At 35.4% G+C, this 19784-nt stretch overlaps 1 protein-coding gene across 5 annotated transcripts in view; it reads left to right on the top strand.

Moving 5' to 3' along the window:
- The window catches only part of CEP170 (centrosomal protein 170), a 103729-nt gene that overhangs the window by 14093 nt on the left and 69852 nt on the right, over nucleotides 1–19784 (top strand). For 4 of the 5 annotated variants that reach the window (XM_074896848.1, XM_074896847.1, XM_074896846.1 and 1 more), the window contains exons 2-4: nucleotides 8745–8890; nucleotides 13782–13871; nucleotides 19537–19618. In XM_074896848.1, the coding sequence (XP_074752949.1) occupies nucleotides 8786–8890; nucleotides 13782–13871; nucleotides 19537–19618 (277 nt within the window). In that variant the 5' untranslated portion in view covers nucleotides 8745–8785. The remainder of the gene's footprint in view (nucleotides 1–8744; nucleotides 8891–13781; nucleotides 13872–19536; nucleotides 19619–19784) is intronic. The other variant, XM_074896849.1, reaches the window with a different exon arrangement.

Raw genomic sequence — 19784 nt, 5'->3', positions numbered from 1 at the left:
GGGGGGGGAGGGATGAAGTATTTCTGCATCTTTCATTAAGGGAAGCTTTTTCCCCAAGACAATTTGGTTATGGTTTCTTTGGACTGCTGGTCACAATCATTTCTAAAGGCTACTTATCAGATGTACTATCTTATCAGCAGACTGTGTACACTAATCTGTATAGATGAGTTTGTTTGATCATGGTGAAATAGGAAAACTTCAGAATATTTTTCTATATGTAGTTCCTTAATCTGAATGAGAGTGATGGACAAAAAATGAACACTTGATCATTTGATCATAAATTAAGCAACTCTTGTAAGCAGTCATTACCCTTTATTTTAACTGTTTATTGAAAGCAGCTTTTGAAAAGTGTTGCCTTTCAGTGTAGGAATGCTGTAAAGAACATTCGTGATAAATGTTTTTTTTGCTTATTAACGTAAAGGTTAAGAATACAAAATAAGCTGTTAGTTTTCTTAATAAATGAAAAGTAACCTTAGTGTCTGTTATCAAAAGATAAAATAAGATCACTTTTTTGAAGGCTTAATGGCTATATCCTAGTTGCTAATAGCTGTGTGCTTTTAACAGTTTGAAATCTAATGTTTAGACTGAGAATACCTTAAAACTTAAAAAATTTTAATCTTCAGGTACCCCGATTATTATAACAGTAATATATGCGTAAAATTGCTTATGATTGTTGTGTAAGACTATTTTCATGTACAGTACCAGTCTTGTGCAAAGTTTTCTAATCAGTCTTTTAAGAATTTGCATGTTTACCAGTATTCTTTGTAAAGATAACCCAGTATTTTATTTTTTGTCAACTTGCTGAAGTCTTAGCTGCAATCTGCTGTTCTTAATAGAATTTGATCTCCTAGCTTCTACTAGGAATTGCAGTGTTTGTTTGGGGTTTTTTGGTAGCTTCTCAGTCTCTCTTTTGTGGTAGGGAAAGGCATGACTGTCTTCGTAGTTCCTGTAACACTTAATTTCCCTTTCTTAGATGCTTTAAAGGGGACATTATTTATTTTCAATTGTATGTTTGCTTAAACTTGGTAGAAAGTCTTAGTGTTGGACTTCATGTTTGTGTAGACATCCTGGTTGTTTATTCATGCAAATAATATATTTTTTGCATACTGTGGCATGCAAATGGTTGATATCCATCAGATAAGCCTTATTTTTGTACTTTTGTTTACACTATTTGTATGTTGATACTGATGTAATAGCAAAGGAAAAGATCTTGGGCTTTTTTTTCAAGTCATTATTACATCAAAAACAAAGTAGGATATGGTCTTTTAAGTCATTGTCCCTCAAAATCAAAACCCAAGCAACTTTCAGTGCAGCTGCACTGTTGGCAGAAAAAGGAGTTTATTACAGTTGCTGTTCTGACAGCTATTCCTGTGTGTCACAGCAATAAAATAGACAGAGATCTAATTTTGACCTGGACGGAAGGGAGAGGATGCTTGCGCAGCCCCGCAGCTGTACCCACATTAGGGGACAGATTTGCGGACTGACAGACAACAGCCTCCTGAGCTGCTTTCTTGTCCTTATTCTGTCAGATGTGTGGGGAAAGAAGAGTATCTGGGTCTTTTCTACAGAGATCTCAAACTCTTTGAATGCAGGGAGAAAGCATAGCTATTCTTGTTAGCTTTCCCGGCTAGAAGGCTTTTATGCCTTTTTGTAATTAAAATACAAGGAAGAAATCCCAAAGATGCTGCTGAGGAGTCTGCTGTGATAATCTGCTCCTCGGGCCAGATCCACAGGGTGCCAGACAGACAGTACCCTCCAGCTTCATCACTGTAAAGTGGAAGGTTTGGCTGTATGTCTCTTGCCTCCTCTGCACGCCCCTTTTTTTGTTTGTTTTTTCTTCTTCTTTACTCTCCTAGCCAGAGAACCCCCAAGAAATACGCTGCTGTTGTTTTTTTTATGTGGTAGAACTAACTCTAACTCTTGTGGTTTTAGTTAGATCTTTATGATAGATCTTTATGATAGGTAATACAGGTAATGTGCATATTTACACGTTGGATGCATACCAGTAAAAAAAAGTGGGGGGCATGACACAGCTTTATAAAGGCATTTTCTTGTTCTGTTTTTAATTTCTGCTCTATGTTTTTGTTTTTTTCTTCTTAAGCTTAAAATAACTTTTAAAAAAATATTGGATCTATCTGATTTTGCAAGTGAAGGATTTTCTTTGTCTAAACAAAAGGCCCAGGTAATTTTGTAAGATTCAAGGAGGTTTACATACTTGTTTTGCCTTCTCTCCTCCTCCATCTCTGTATAGAAAAAAAATAAGATGAAAAAGGAGAGGGGTGAAAAGAATAGTTTTGCAGCATAGTGGTTAAGAGGGTTTCTTTGCTTTTAGTGTTTCCCTTGTTTAGTAGAATTTAGTCATGGGTACATCTTTCAATGAATGCTGAAAGTTATGTATTTTGGACATAGTATAAGGTTTCAGTATGATTTTCTAATCTGTTTTTCAAGAAACTGTGGCCAAATTTTGATATTCGAGCTAAGGTGGAACAAGTCAAATATTTCAGAAGCAGAATGAATATCGGAGGATATCGTTCACTTGCCTTGTCAGCTACACCTTAATAAGTTTAAGAGAGATAAGCCAACAGACCAAAGAGGACTGAGATTTTTCTGAGGTGTCTTGATAGGGACAGTCATCCTAAATGTACTCCTGTTCCTCATTTGAGCAAGAAGTTAAATTGAATGGATGCTTCACTTTTTATCTCTTGGGTTTCCTGTTTTCTTCCACTCTACCTATTTCCGTGTCTGCCATCCAGTTCTATTCTCTTATGTCAGTTTAACTCTTGAGTAATTGCATACAATTTTCATAAACATTATAATAGCAATATTTCTTTATATCATTGTGAACAGATACAGTTTCTTGTTCAAAACTGTATATATCATTTGAATGTTTCTAGAGGGATGTGTTCAGGTAAATTTCCAGTCAGTGAAATACTCGATAATAGCAATTCCAGCTGGAAGTCTATGATTCTTTTTGTCAGTTTTCCCAAGTATGCGAGCTCGTCTTCTCTGGGGGATGTGGATGAAGAGTTTCAGTGATTTTTAAGCATAATTCCCAATTAAAGGTTCTTCAGCCATGCATTTTTTTTTTCCTTTTTCCTGCACAAGATACCTACTTTATTAACAAATTCACTAGCCCTAGGTATTAATGAGAACAGTTTCAGCCAGGAGGCTGTTGCCTGTAGAGCCCTCTGTCTCACTTTCTGGGATGACAGCAGTGTGACTGGTGGAAGAAACAGGGGATTATGAAAGCACCAACAATAATTTCATGACTAAAACATTTAGAGGCTACCACAGAGTATGCGTATTCTTGTATTTATAGTCCTTATGATGGTGGATGAGCCATCTACCCATATTTTTGAAAAGTAGTCTTAATTTTCTAGCCACCTTACATGTGACTTTAACCTTACTCGCGAAAGAATTATGTATTCTGTGTTGTAACAAATAAATGAGACAATTTGAACACTAGTGTTGTGTTAAAGTAGGTACTTTTAAGATGAAGTGCTGATGGTTTTGGAACTTAAATACTCAAGATCAAGATACTTCAGTGTTAAAAAGAGCACTCTACAGTTCCCCATTTATAATAAACCCTTTATAGAGATATTTGTGGAGATTTTATCATAAGTGTTAATGAATTTCTCCTGCTGTGGTGATGAGCATGGCAGATAAAGTCAGTAGGAAGTTAATAATTCACAAAAGGTGTTTAATGATGTGCAATAAATAAGGCACAGGCTAATCAATTGATGGGAGAAAAGAAAAACCCCATTAACTGACTGTTAAGCTTTTTGTTTTACCCTGAGTAAGGTAGACTCCTGGTTAAAATAATATGTGGTGATGTAGTTAAAGGTTATTTTCTAATGCATTTATGTAAGTAGGTTAATTATGATTGCACATGGAACACTGCTTGTGATACTGCCCAGCTTCAGAGTGTTTTACAAGGTAGACAATATTACTGTCATGTTTTCCACTTAAAACTATCTTTAATTATCTTTATAGATTACTTTTCAATATCAATTATATTGATACAGTAATATTTTCAGGGTTGGAATTATATTCACTTTGCTCTTTTCTTTTTATAGCATGGATTTCTCCATTTCAGTCAGAAATAGAACTGCTGGCACTAGTACCCTTAATTACACTGGATAGTCAATAAAGCAGTCATGGTAGGCACTTTTCCAATGGGTATTGTTTGCTGACAGCATTTCTTTGTGACTTGGGAAGAAGCTTTAACTTCAGGTCTTCTCCAGTCATTACTGGCTCCTTAGTGCTCTCTTAATTGTGATTTCTCCCTTGTCATGACTTACACCTGTTGTTTGCCTTTCTTGATTCCTCATTCCAGAGTCTGCCTAGCTCCAGCTCAAGTGTTTTTGTCCAGGGGTGGTGGTCTTCTCTCCTCCTGGGTCTTCCGTCCTCATGTTTGTTCTCTACCAGCAACAGTGGATGGATAGAAAATACTGGGGAAAGATTCCTTATTGTTGGTTCTAACTGGCACTATAACATTAAAAAATGGGTAAAGTAAATTGTGGAGCATACTCTGTGTAGGCAGATGTGTTGAGAGAATTTATCCATGTACTTGTTAAACTAATATACACATGGAAAGTTTTCAAAAGCCTATTGTTTTTCTGCATTTGGATAGATTTGCGCAGGAGCGATGGTGAAGGGTACAAACTGGTACTAAGGCCTCCTGTCACTTTCAGGTTACCAATTTGCATATATGAGGTACTACTTATTAATTTTTTTAAGGCTAGTAACATAGAATATTTTCCTCTATCCTTGTTTTGGAAATGTTTCCGTTATTTTTTCTGAAGCTTCCCCAAATATACTAGGCAATTATATGAGAAGGTAAACTTAATTTTAGCAAAAATTTTATCAGCTGGAAAGAGGAACTTAAAAGGGCAACTAACGGGCAACACAGGGCTTCCAGCTTTGTCAGGTCTTTGTCTCAGCTTGATGCAGGGTTTATTTTAAATGTTATTTTAAATTATTCTTAAATAAAATTTGTTCTACCCTAATAGGTTAATTGTGTACCATTACAATTATACCATTTCCAGTCTTAATATGGATGACTGAAGTGCTTAAATGTCCATTTCAGGCATATATTACATTTAGTTTCAATTTTAAACATAGCTTTTTGTTTCTCTGTAGGATCAGCGTCTCAGTACTCACAGTTTAGTTGCAGGAAACAGTTGACTGGTTTAAGTTACAGGCAGAAAAATGTAGACTGTAGATTGCTCAAATGTGAGATTATTAAGGATTTTTGCTTACAATAATATTACTGTATCAGAACTGCAATCTTGGCAGTATTTCTCTAGATGTACTTGAAATTGGTTACACCCATCTTTTGGCTACATAATGCAGGGCTTTAGTTCTCTGGACTAAATTATGTTTACAGGGATGATGCAGCCAGTTTCCCTGTTGCTGCATCATCTGTTTCATATGGCTTATTACCCATGTGTTCATTCTTACACACTGGTTACTGCCTTTTGAAATTCATAGTCTCTCACCATAAAATGCTGTTTCTTCTGCAGACAAGGAAATATTTTGCAGTTGCAATAGATGTCTCAGCAACAGACTTCCACGTATCTAGAATGAAGTATTGCTTTGAATGTTCAAGTCTTAATAATATTCACTAGTTTCTTTAAAGACTGCAACACAATACTGCCATATTAGGAAAGACTAATAAAACAAAATGCTTCAATAAAGCATTTAAAATTACTTTTTCTAGAGTCAAAATCGTAATATTTTCGGTAAATACTTCATTTAAAAAGTGTAGTCTGTGCTGGAGTAGGACAGATCCATCTGGACGAGTATCCTCTTCTGCATAAACAAAGGCTAGGTAAGGAAGAGAATTTATTAAGTAGGACAACAGCAAGTGAAACCTTACTAGAGCATGCGCCAAGCCTCTCAAAATGCACAATGCATGCAGTTCCTGATTCATAAGTGGGGTCATTGCATTTAACACGCATGATAATTTTTTTTCCATGAATGCTTATTGCTTTTTGAACCCAGTGTAACCTTTTAGTATCTATAATATTTAATTGCAAGAATTACCATGACCTAAATTTACACTGTGTAAAGAGCCACTTCTGATAATTATGCACCTGCCATACAGTAATTTAATTTGGTATCTCCTAGACAATGAACAATCTTTCATCCCTGTATTGATCAGAATACTACAGCCAGAGTACTTAACGCAGCAGTATATTAAAAATATTGTTGCCTTTCATGAAGTTTTCAGGATGCAATCTAATTGTCCATATACTGTTCATATAACTAGTGTGCAGTTTCGTCTCAAATTTTTAATGTACTTTTTAGTTCTCATATTAAGTAACTGTTGCTACAGTATCCTGTTTTCAGCCAGTTTTGCTATGCAGAATTTCAGCACAGCTTTGATCAAAGGCATTGGTTTATTCTAAAGAATACTTTAAAATAAAATATGTATCTAGGTTGGTGATTCGTCGCAGTTGAGACAGACAGCACTGTTTGAAAAGTACAACATTATTAAGTTTGATAGAAATGGTGATGGGCTTTTAACTACAAATGTGCTGCCAAGTTGTGTGGCAATGATTGCTCTGTACAATATGGGTTTTTAAAAATTATTTCAGATAGCTTAATTTAATCTGTTTGTTGTCAGGCTTTATCTTTTGTGGGAGATTGGGAGTTTTGGGGTTGTTTTCTAGCTCTAGTTGTTGACCTACTTGTCTGTTTTATAAATAAAAATAGTTTTTCTCCTTTATTGACAGTCTGCCTATGTAAACTAAAACATAGTATTTGACTAAGTACTTTTTGTAATAGCTTATATCCTCTTGGAGGTTTTCATATGAATTTCCAATTAGAGCAGGAAGGCCAAATGGTGTAAATGTTGTTATGATAAGCAGATGGGAGATTTAAAAGGCAGGAAAATATAAACAGAATGAGGAGCTTTGATACTGAACAGCATGCTTGCTGTCAAACATCCATTTAATTTGCTTGTTAAAAGCTGGAATGGAACCTAGGCTGGCCATTTCTGATACTTCCTTTTCCTTTCCTAAAAAGAATGGAAAAATGTCATTTGATTGACCTAGTTTATCTTTTACTTTTAAACTAGGTTAAATTAAAAACACAAATGTTAATTTCCTTCAAAGGTGCTGAGTAAAATGTCTGAAGTACTAAAACACTTATTTGGTAACTAGATGTCTAAATTTGATTTCAGCAAGTTATTATTGTAGATGTAATTTGTAATGTTCGTATTTTCTATGAATAAAGTATAATAGAGAAGCTGAAGATGTTGGAGAACAATAAGTGGACATAAGTTTCAATTGACGAATGTGTTGTGATACAGCTATGGAAAAGTAATCCTACTATAGGTATCACTTTGTTGCGATACATATTTGCTTTTTCATTAAGTAAATCTTTAGCACATTAAATCTTTCTAATTTCTTGCATTTGAATTATGTTATTTTTTTTCAACTGGGTTGACAGCTCTGCTGGTTCATTTTAGCACCTGCCATGGTATGCTTTTGACTTACTGTTTTGTAAAGGTCTATTCTGTCATTCTCAGATGCAGTTTTGACTCAGTCCTCTTAATAAGTTTTCATCATTTGAGGTGTCTCTTCTTGACTGTAGTTTGTGTAATGGGCCAGTGCTTACGTGCATTTTGGTTATTATGCAGATTATGCTCGAGACTACATTTGCTACCCTTGCATAATTTCAGTAAATGACGTAAAATAAAAGAGAAGATAAATGCCTGCTATTTGGTACTGAGAGGAATGCAGACTGGTTGCTTTTTATTTTCTTTAGCTTCTCTTTTAGTGAATACAGAGTGGTAATGAATGAATTAAATGACTGCATTGTCTTGCTTTTCCTGAGAGAGATTTGGAATACTTCTTAAATGCTTTTCCAAGCATCAACCATTGAATTACTCTGGAGAGTGCTTTTAATCATATTTCTGTCCAGTTTCAAGTAGGCCATACTATGTGAAGAAGTTTTTCATAAAAGATTGTATCCAGTTTTCAGGTTTTGTTTTCTTTTGTACTTTATGACATTTTAAATAGCTGTGGGATTTTTTTCTGTGTATGTAATATGTCATGTTGTTTATTGGAAAATTTAAGTTTTGTAGGAATACTACTTTCAGTTTTATTACTTACAAATAACTTCTAAATTGTTCATTTTCCTCTTCTTTGTTTACATTTCTAAAGATACACTCTAAATTTCCAAGATACAAGTTTTATTGCAGAAATCTAAGGTTAAATAAGAAGCAAAACATCCTTTAATTTAAGCTTTCACTTGGTGTTGTACAGAGGACCTGAGCTTAAAATCAAATGAGGTAGTTCTTTTTAGTAGGAAAATGTAATGACACACATGCAAGTTACTTGCTGTGTTCTGTGAACATTTGCCATGTTTGTTTATTGAACGTTGTGATAGTGAAGCGTTAACGTAGCAATTATCTTGATAATAAGCGGTCAAATGTTAAAAGCTTTCTGACAACTTGATGTATGACTTTGGCATGAACTAGCTGCTTGTTCATTTTGAAGAAGCTCACCTCCAATTAAATTTGCCTAGTTGCATGAAGCAGAGCCTCTGACTCTGTAAATCTGGAGCCTGTCACTTCCTGTGATTGCTGGGTTCAGTACATGCTATTGAGAGTGCTGTATTTTCAGAGGCTTTTTGTATTCTGCTCACAGTGTTTGCTGAGCAGTAACTGTAGCTAAAAATAACTAAAATGAATTTCTCCGTCTCTCTCTCTCTCTCTCTCTTTCTTCTTGCAGGATGACGTAGCTTTGCCAAGGATTTATCAGCTAAGCAGAAAATGAGCTTAACATCCTGGTTTTTGGTGAGCAGTGGAGGCACCCGCCATAGGCTGCCACGAGAAATGATTTTTGTTGGAAGAGATGACTGTGAGCTGATGTTACAGGTAATTGCATCAGCCTTCCATGTGCAACTGCTCAAATTGTGAACTTAATGCACCAGTTTTGTGTTCCTTTTGAAAATTAAATTCCCCAGATACTGAGGGAGGGATTGTTTTGATTAATCTTTTGTGTTCATAGAAAAACGTTAGTTTAAATATATTGCCATCAGTCATACAGTTACTGTCGAACTGCAGAGGACTGCATTTTCTTAATACAAATCACATATAGAATGCTAGAATACAAGATGAAATAAAATTTGCAATATGATCAGAAACCAAGTAGGCTATGTGCTCCATAAAATGTGATATTGCTAAGTGCACTGGATGCTTTTGAAAAAAGATTTCTTTTTTTCTGCAACTTGTAATCTAATTTAGTCACATGACTTGATGTAACTATCCTCATGTCCTGATCTTTCTGTACAAAGGCAAATGACATTAGTACGGAAGAGTATTTATCTCTGAGGAAGTTGAATGACTCAAAAATACAAGTCTTAGTCAAAACAGTTTGGCACTTCAGTGGTTTCCTCAACTTTGCGGATCACTATGCGGAACTCTTAGAGATGTGTAACTGTATTGTTATGTAGCCACACTGCAAGCACTTTGCCCTGTTAAAGCTGTGGTCGTCTGAGCTGCTTCTTTCTAGTATATATAATTTTTGAATGGTTAATGGTAATATTTTGGGAGTTTCTTCTTGAATTCTTGTCTTTGTTTACTGTAGAGCTCTTAAGGAGGTTGAACTTCAGAAGTAATTTCTCAGCCCTTCCTACCATTCGATAAAATATTTTCTTTTGGATTTTTTTGTTCATAAGAGTTGTGTATGTGGCCGTTAATCTCACTTGAAATTGAAGTGCCTAGAAATCTATGTGTCTTACTCAGAATGTAATATCTCTAGTAAACTGAATTTGGCTCTCAACCTCCAAAGGCATCCAAAGGTTTTATTGGTTATGGAGGTACTTTGTCATGTTAGAAAGTAGTTGAAAATACTTCTAGTTTCACTTTAAAGACAGGCAGTATGATGTCTTGTTGATTTATGTGGGAACTTTTAAAAAAAGTCCAAACAAACAAACACAAAACCTCCCCAACACCCAAAACAATGAAAAAAATGCAACCAAAATACTCCACCACATTGGTTCCTGCCCAAAAGATTATAATAAATACATGCTTTTATTTTACCACTAACTTGTAATGGGTTGTTTTCTCTGAATAAGGGAGCCTTTTCTTCCTTCTCTCTCCCCTGGTCCCTCTCCTCTCCATTGGTTGATCAGTCCTTAGAGTGAACCTGAATTCTCAGGCATTTATTATTTTGTGTTACAAAACTTCAAAGTCATCATCACCTTCAAAAGTAGCTGTCTCTTTGATTTAATATTGTGAATAGATTCCAGTCATTTACAAATGTTATTTGTTGTGCATTGACTTAAGAGGTAGTCTGGGCCTGGTGATTCTCAAAAACTATTCTCTTTAGCCTGCTGCTATGTTAGGTCTACATGCCAGCATGACTGTAACATCACATACTGCTTCAGGGGGAGGAACCCACTAAAAGAGAAGCTAATAATGTGTTCTTGTTCTGTATGTATAGCTCTTTGTGTAGGACCTTCCTTTCCACCCGACAACTTGGTTGTTCTCTTACTGCAAAGCATGTGGGCAATGCATGATAAAGAAAGCAGAATTTAATGCTTTTATTCATAATCTCTTGACAGAAAACATGTTATAAAAGCCTTATTAAAAAGCATTTCAACTCTGATGCATGCTTGATACAACTAGACCTCAGATCTGTACTTGACTGTTCTCCTAAGAGGGTTTGTTCATGTCTGGGAATACAGATTTGCTTTAAATGTGTTATTTTGTAAATATGCTCAAACATAGTGTGCAGTCTTGGTATTTAGCTATCTGCTCCAATACCTCACCCTGCTTGTGGATAGATACCACATTCTCCCCTTCTTTCACCATTGTTTAGAAAACCTTTTGAATCTTGATGGGAAAATAATCTCCAAGATAAAGAAATCTACTTTATTCATAGTATCAAAATTATTTCCAAGGAAGAATACTCTTGTTTTCTGTATTCTGAACATTTTCTTAGTAGTCTGGATTGGACTGAAGAGTCTTTGTCTAAAATAATGGCAGTTAGAAATTTCTTTTAACTGAGGATGGAGTTTTCTTCTTAATATTCATACAACTCTTAGCACAGTTATTCTGTGATTTTTATTATTTCTGCAGTCATATGTAAATCCTTGTACTGGGTCATCTGGGTTGGAGTTAAATTTTCTTTATAGAAGCCCTTATGATACTATGTTTTGGATTTGTGACAAAAACACTGTTGATAACACAGCAATATTTTAGCTATTGCTGAAGAGTGTGTGCACAGTTTCAAGGCATTCTCTCTCATCCTGCTCCTACACATATGTGACTATAGGGGTGCACAAGAAGCTGAGAGGGAACGCAACCAGGACAGGTGATCCAAACTCACCAAAGGGACATTCCGTGCTATATAATGTCATGCTCAGCCATAAAAACTGAGGGCAGGGGCTTTGGGGAAGGTAACTACTGCTCGAAGACTGGCTGAGCATCGGTCTGCTTGTGGGAGGTGGTGAGTGATTGCCTTTGCATCACTTGTTTTATTTCTTCTTTCTTCTTCCTCTTTCCTCCACTACTTAAACTGTCTTTAACTCCACCCATGAGTTTTCTTGCTTTTGCTCTTCCTCTTCTGTTCCCCCATCCCACTGGGGCAGGGGGAAGTGAGTGAGCGGCTGTGTGGTGCTTAGCTGCCAGACAGGGAACCGCAGTCTTATAAAAAGTAATTTTGACAGTGCTTAAATTTGAATGGAAAGCTGCAATACCAAATCAGAAGGAAAAATGGCATTTGAAAGATCTGCAGTGTTTGCACCTGTAAAGATCATCTGCAATGAATAAAAAATGTGTCCACTTATATGCAGGTAATCTGAGCCTGAGAAGAACTTTAAAGTTCTGCAGAATTTCAGGTTTTTCTCTAAAAGTCACAGACTTGAGTAATTATTCTTACCATTTCAGAAGATATGACAAAATATCATGAAGCCTTAAGGATCTTTTCACAACCTTTCCATTTTAACTTATTTTTGATAGGATGTAGCACATAAAGATAATAATTGATATACTAATACAATATGTATTTGAATAACATAATTGAAAGAGGTTCAGAAATTTTTTCCATACCCTAGCTAAAGGTAGGGTAATTCTTGTGTCTGCATTGCTGTATCACTTGAGTGTGGAAAATGTAATCTCTGCACGACATTGTAGGCTCAGCAGAACACCCACATCAGTGAATTTGATTTTATTGAGATAGCTTGCTTTCACTTGAGGAACGGGTACTAATTTAGTGGGAAATGAACTATCCTTCTATATCTTCATCTACTATTAAGAACAGTTAACTGATGTAGTATACGACTGCAGCTTTTATTAGTATGGGCCTTTTTCATTTGTCCTTCTCTTCCTTAATTCTCCCCTCTCCCTTTGTATCCTGGCCCCCCTTCTATACCGCTCAGGACTGCAGAGCAAATTGGCTTAAATGAAAAGTCTAAAAGTAAAATAATAAGTATGAGCAGAAGAGGACTGATTTCACTCCTTTGAGGAGAAAACAAACCAGTCAAAAGATGGCATATAAAGGAAGAATAAGGAAGTAAATTGAAAAGAAGCAAGTCTCAAGGAAGGGAGGAGGAGTAAGATGATAAATGTGGGATTCTGAGAAGAGAAAGCATTTCCTTAGTCATGATTGCATGTTCTTGATGCCTTGAACTGGCTGATGCACTTGATGACTCCTAGAACTGGCAGACTGCAAGTTGGTACCGAAATAAGTACAGTTGTCTCAGACAGAAAGTTACCATTTTCAGTGCTCTTTAGCCCTGAACAATGAGGTGCGTAGCATGGATAGAAGATACAAACCTGAAACTGGAAAGAATGCTGTTGGAAGAAATTTACTGCTGTGCCATCATGTCAGGACACTGCACTAGCAGAATTACCAGGAACCAGACTGAAATCAGTCCCGCACAACTGGGGAGGATGAGCTGTGGGCTCCATCTGGTTGGGAACTTTTCTAGATGTCAAGGTGCTGACCACATGCATATTTGAAGGAAGTGTATGTGCAGCCCTGCTTCTTCCTTGCTTGCAGTCATCACTTCAGGCTGCAAATACTTGGCCATGGGCAAATGCTAAGAGAGGGACTTAGCTGTTAGGGAAGTGGTGTTCTCAGAGGAAATAGTAACAGGGTTTGTTCCTGTTAGCATTTGGATGTGAAATGTGAAGTCCTTAAGGAAGGACTGATAAAGAGTCAGAACTAATGGGAATAGTAATTCAGGAACTGCTCAGACATTTGGTGAAGAGACTATAGCTAATTTGTTTAGGAAATTGAGATCAAGGAAAACCATTTTGAATGCTTGTATACTAAGGTAAGTATCCCATGCAACATAATATTTACTGAGGCATGACAGGAAACAGTGTGTTTCAGAGGGAACAGCAATATCACAGACTCATACTCATGCTCCAAAAGATGCATGTAGTTAAGGAGAGGGAGAGAAAAGTGAAGTTGATGATGTTAGATTAAACATCAGTGATACTATGGTGAACTGAAAAAAATAAATTTGGAGAAGGTATAGCTGGATCTGACTTATAATTGCATTTGGGGAAGCATTAAGAAAATAATTCTTCTGAATTAACTTTAAAATTTTATTGTGATCATATGGGCATCTGGGGCTGGAGTTAGATATGGTTAGGGATTGAGTTTTTTCATATGCAGGAGTAATTATTTTATCTAATTTGAATAAATGTGATACATAGAAAATAATCACATACTTTAAGAAATATCCATTAACGCTATCTGGATCTGTTTTTGAAATACTTTATTTTATATAATTTTTTTAATACAATTTAGTCACGAAGTGTGGACAAGCAGCATGCTGTGCTTAACTATGATGCCTCTACGGATGTACATTTGGTGAAGGATTTGGGCAGCTTGAATGGGGTAAGTTAACATCAGAAATGGATAGCTTGCCATATCTTTTGTATGTTTGCTTGATTTAAAGGGTTTTTGAGCAAAGAGAGTATGACTTAACAAGTGTACATTAATATCCTTTTAATGCAAAATTGGAAATGGGGGAACATTCAAAAGGAGAATGTAGTTTTTGCAGGGGTTTTCCACTCCATATTATTTAAAGGGCTGCAGTAAATTCCATTAATAAGAGGGCCTTGGCAGTAGGAAAAAAACCTTAAAAGAATAAAAAGGAATATATTACTCTTCTGTATTTCAGAAATGTAGAGAAAAAAAATCTTGATTATATTGTTAAAAAAAAAAAAAAATTTCAATCTCTCATACCTGGTTAAATGGATTTTTATTTCATACACTGTTTTTTCTCCTTTTTTCAGACAGAAAAGAATGTTAAATTGTACTTCATGTGTGAAAAAAGAATTAAGTATGCAATAACCATTATTTGCAATAACCATATATTTTTTCAGTATGCTTTTTGTCAAAATGTCTGAATAATGTGTGTAAAGTTATTACAGACTAATACAGGAAAAATGCAAAGTTATGAGCAAAATAAAGTTTCATATGACATTTTATGTTTTAAGGCTTTTCTAGGAATTGCATATAAAATATTCTGGGTAAGCTTCACCTTTTATAAAAGTTTTGCATATTATAATAGATTATTAAAAACTTAGTAACTATGGTTTTTTAGCCCTTTAGATACTTCTTTATGAGCTGTTTATACACACTAGTCATGATTGTTACTTTATATAACTTTAAATGTTTGTCTGTGTCATAAATATGCCCAGAATACAGTGAGAGTTCATCTGTGATTGCTTATTTGAATTAATATTTAGAAAGCTAGTGGTAGTGAATAGCTTTGTCAGATGTTTAAAAAAATAGAAGATGAAGACATCTCAAGTTACTGACTGTTAGCATTGATTTAGGTTTTGGTGTTTGAAGTGCATTTCAAAATAAAAATCCTATTCATTTTTCTCTGTTAGCTTTTCTGCATTTTTAAGGTAACTAACAGCCTTCCAAAGAGTCAGTCTCAATTCTATATGAAACCAGTATAAACTGAAGGGTTATATCCTTTGAACATTTGTAGATATATAGAAACTTTACTCCTTAAATATTTAATATACCTCTGTATTTTGAAAGTCAGTGTACTGTTTCAAGGCAGTGATCAAAAATGAATTCAGTGCATAGTAATTATTTGCTGAGCCATTTGATTTTATTCCCTAATTCTATGTTACTTCTGTAGTCAATAAGCATGCCTTTGGATTTTCATTGCCTTGTCACAAAATGAGTTTAATAAAAATATGTTAAGAGGCCTTCCTTCGACGCATTTCTTTGCCTCTGATAAAGAACTTTCAGTTATTTGCTTTGCTTGATCTGATTCATTCTGATTCAGTTGTTCGATAGCTGTTTACCCAGAGACATCAAAGGAACTCTTTCTTCCCACAGTTTTGGGACAGGGAGTATTAAGTCCCAGAAGTTCAGTCCTTGCTCTTTGTCTTTACAGTGCTTCCTTTACTGTCTCTTTCCAACTGTGCTTTTCTTACATACCTCTACCTAGCTGGTTTCAGGTCAAAAGAAGATGCGCATAATTTTCTAACACTGTGCTTAATTGTGTGGCAGCACAGTATATGCAGTGGCTCTGTACTATGCAGTGAACTACTAACTAGGCAATAATTCTTCTAGTCTAGCTACTGTTTCCACTGAGAACACCACCCTAAGAGCCACATTCCCCTTTTAGTGCTTCATCAGCTTCTACCTGTTCGTATTTTGCTTGTTTCATCGAGAGCAAATGTTTATTTTGGGTCTCCTCAGTTAGTTCAATTTATTTGGAGAACAGATACAGATTTTTCTTAGTATACAGGATGACTCAATTCTTGGTGTAATGCACTTTAACCACTCAAAATAATTTGAGTTTAAGGGGAGATGGCTACTACCAATACATGGTTGTTTTATTTTGAGTTTTTTGAATTCCAAATAATTTTATGAGATGAACTGTAATTGCACCTGATGCCCTAATGCCCGAGTATTATTGTCTATGTGGTTGGTGCACACTAAGTTCAGTGAAAAGGTTACAGCAGTCTTCATCTTGGACTTCGTACATCTAACTTTGAAAATAAAGCAAAAGTAAATTTTAGTCAGATTTACATGATGTAAAGTTTTATTTCTAATAATCCATCATGTTGACTTCTGGTCATTCCTGCTTTTATTTCATATAAAAAAAGATTAAGGAATTTCTCTTTTCTGAAGAAAATGTTGTGGTTGCTTAGATGTTACCTGTTATTTCACCAGTATCAACAGAATTCAACTGTATTTTCTCCTTTGACTTGTGACATCAAAAACATACCAGGAAAATTGTCAAAACATCCATGGCCCTGTTGAATAAAGCTCTTCTCAGGGATACTTACAGGATAGTGAAGTCCCTTCAGATTGTTTTAGGAATGGATTTCAAATTGCTCAGCAAACTTTGTGAAGGGTTAAAGAGAGTTGACTCTCACTATTTGAATAATAAACCTTTGGAAATCCCGGGAATATATAAAAATGTGTATAGAGTGATTTAAAGGGTGAAAAGGATTCTTTATTTATATAGTAACAAACTTTTTCAATCTAGCTTTGTCTTGCATCCCAAAACCTGCGGTGGGATTTGAATAGTCCAGTGGCAAAGCAACTAAGGCTTGGTTCTTGTATGCCATCAATTGAGTCAAGAGGATGTCTGTAGACTGCACACACTGTCTTCAGATTTCTCTGGGTTGAGTATACTGCATGCACATGAATTTCAGAACTCTGACCTGGGAGTAAAAATGAAAATGTACATATATATATATACACATGTCTGCAAGGCAGCCTAAATTTTGTTGATTCACTAACATTCAGGCTGCCTTGAGGGTATTCTTCACATGGGTTTTTGCTCTGGACTCCCCAGTGTTAAAATGGAATAAATATGCATTAAACACCACTCAAAGTTTCATGCTTACAAACCAGTAAATAGTTCTACCTTGAATTCTTATTTCTCGTGGAAGATAGTTTCTCTGAAGTTGGTAAGCAATTTTTTAAGTAATGAAATAAACATAATTTTCATTTAGAGAAAAAAAATAAAACAGAAGATCCTTTTCCTGATTTGGGGAAGAATATTGTTTCTGTCTTTCCAGACTTCATCTAATACTAGATTTAGATGAACAACAGAAGCATTAAGATTCGGATTCTTGGCTTACTTAATTATTCAAGTTTATTATTTTTGTGCCTGTAGCCCTAACTTCAAAGTGCTTAAAAAATGGCATATTTCAGCTACTACATTCCTTAGAAACATGTTCTTGTAGAATTCTTAACTTAGAAGCAGGATGATCCTGTGGTGTTGCAATATTCTGAGTCCCCAAAACTGGCATAAACCAATAGTAAATGTGTTTCAGAAAGGCACTCTGGATTTAATCTTCTGTCTGTAGTATTAACGTGTTAATAACTTGTTATGTTAAGTAAAAATTAGCAAGAAACTGTAAATTTTTTGAGGTATGAGAAAATATACAACTGATAAATAATTCGTAAATAATGCAAGTCTCATACCAGCTAATCCATAAATATTTTATTTGCCTTGAATTTGCCCTAAGTTAAGGCTTCATTTTGTATTTTGGAAGAAGGAAGTAACACCAAGGAACAAGAGACTTTTCACATATAGCTGATTATTCATGTTTCTTACAAGGAAGATGCTACATTCTTATAAGTCCAGATGTTGCATTCTTTTCAGGTAAAAGGAGAGGGAAGATTTCAAGAAAGCCAGGGGGGAATATAGGTGAGATGAACTTAGAGTGTAAATTGTAGCTTCTTAATGCAGATTTTAATTGAGCCTTGAGGAGTAGTTTAAGGCAAGATGCTGTGCAGAAGTTTTTTCTCAGCTCACACTGTAGATTCTTCAAGGATCTGTAACTCTGAAAGTGTCTTAAATATGATACAGAGTTAAATTTAGTATTTTCTTTTTATTCTTTGGCCTGATCTCTAGTTTTTGTAATTGAGAGCTTAATATTCTAAATATTCTATTCTGCTAGACAAAACATGTCTTCACCCTTTTATATTTCTCAATCACTCAATTCAGAAGATACTGACACAAGATACAGTTTTCTCTCAAGGTAACAAATTTCAGTTTAAGAAACCATTCTCTTTCACAGTTAGAGATTCAGCCTAATTTGGAGACTTCTAAGTATGACTCAGGATGAGCAGAAGGGTCAGTTTGAGAGCTATCATTGGGAGGTGGGAGGTTCTGGGAGAAGTCCCTATCCGTAGGTTTAAGCATCCCCTCCAACAGCAAAAGGGCAAGATGTGAGAAGAACACACTCTGCCTCTGACACCCACTCCTGCTGCAGTGTGTTACCATCCTTGGTTTCTGGTAGCTGAAGTCATCACATGCACCTTCAAGTCTTGCTGATGTTAATAGCCTGGGCAGTTTGCTTGACATTGACAGCCTACCTTCGTAAGACTGTAAATCAATCTTTAAAAATGGAGATCAGTTCCAATGAAGGAATAAACTCCTCCCCCCCCCCCCCCCCCCCCCAGTTCTTACAAGGGCTTGTGTCTGTTTTAGAATTTTATGTAAGTGACTTTCTAGAATTTTCTTTAGGGCTTAAATAATCTAACTTCAAGACCTATTTATTTATTTTCCCAGAGAGATTAAATTGTTTTCCAACTCTTCCAAATTACATCTCTGATAACATTTTGATTTGAACATGTATTATCTTTCCTTCTTGCTGCCTCTGCAATTTGTATATATCTCAGGTGTTGTCTTGAAATTTATACCAGCATGTTTTTGCAAACTCCTTGTTGGTTTTTGCTGTTGGGTTTAATCTGGACCTTGAAAACGGAGTGATTGGTAATCTGTACTGCCTCTTAACAGCCAACAGATATGGCTGGTGAAATTGGGCAAACTTTCAGGTACAGAAATAATTATCCAAATCACTGAAAGCCTCTGTGATTTCTCCAACTATGTTTCCAATGGTGATTTCAAGAAGGAGAGGCTTACTTATTGTGCAGTACCTGAGTTTTCTAAAGGTATTGTCAAGTTTATGGAATTTGCTTTGCTTTGCTGCTAGCTGGTATAATAATGTTATTTCTGCTTACAAATGTTGTTACAACTACTCTTTCAACAGTCACAGTGTATTGTATTCTTTATTACTGCTATTTGGAGTTACTCGGGTGCACTAACTTTGTCCATTTTTCCTCTAAGTCCTTTGACAACGTTCAGAAATTATAAGCTACCTCAGTACTCTCATATCCAATGTTAAATGCTGTACAAATGTGATGATAAATTAATTCTGACAGCTAATTGGGATTGAAAAAGCAAAGGACAAGAAAAATAATGAGTGGAAGTGCTAATTTGAGGGAACATTAAACAGCACTTCAGTAAATATTGCTAACAAGATTAACAAGAAACTTTTCAAGGCCAGGGCGATGTCAGCAGCCTGGTTAGTAACTGGTGTTTAAACTTTCTTTGAAATATTTTGTGAAGCAGGTGGCAATTTGAGCTTATAGTTTAATTCCCCAGTGAATCACCAGTAGAAAATTTTCAGTGCTGAAAACTTTCTTATAAAACTATTTAAGTGATTTGTCATTTTATTATTTTGGAATTTAACAGTATCTTTTTCTGTCCTCATTATTTCTCTAGACATTTGTGAATGACGTGAGGATTCCAGAACAGACATACATCACTCTGAAGTTAGAAGACAAATTGAGATTTGGATATGATATCCTTGTCATAAAAATGGGCAGTATCAGGACACGTTTTTCCTGTTAAAAGTATGGTTGTGTTAAAGATTCTCATATTATTTGAGAAGCAACTTTGAAATATTGATTTCATTACTACAAAAATGCCTATATTAGAGAAAATGGCAGGCTTTAGCATACTGTAACTTG

Source organism: Athene noctua, chromosome 1, assembly GCF_965140245.1.
Source record: "Athene noctua chromosome 1, bAthNoc1.hap1.1, whole genome shotgun sequence".
Classification (NCBI taxonomy): domain Eukaryota; kingdom Metazoa; phylum Chordata; class Aves; order Strigiformes; family Strigidae; genus Athene; species Athene noctua.
The sequence above is the reverse complement of the archived record's forward strand: the minus strand, read 5'-3'. Positions and strand labels throughout refer to the sequence as shown.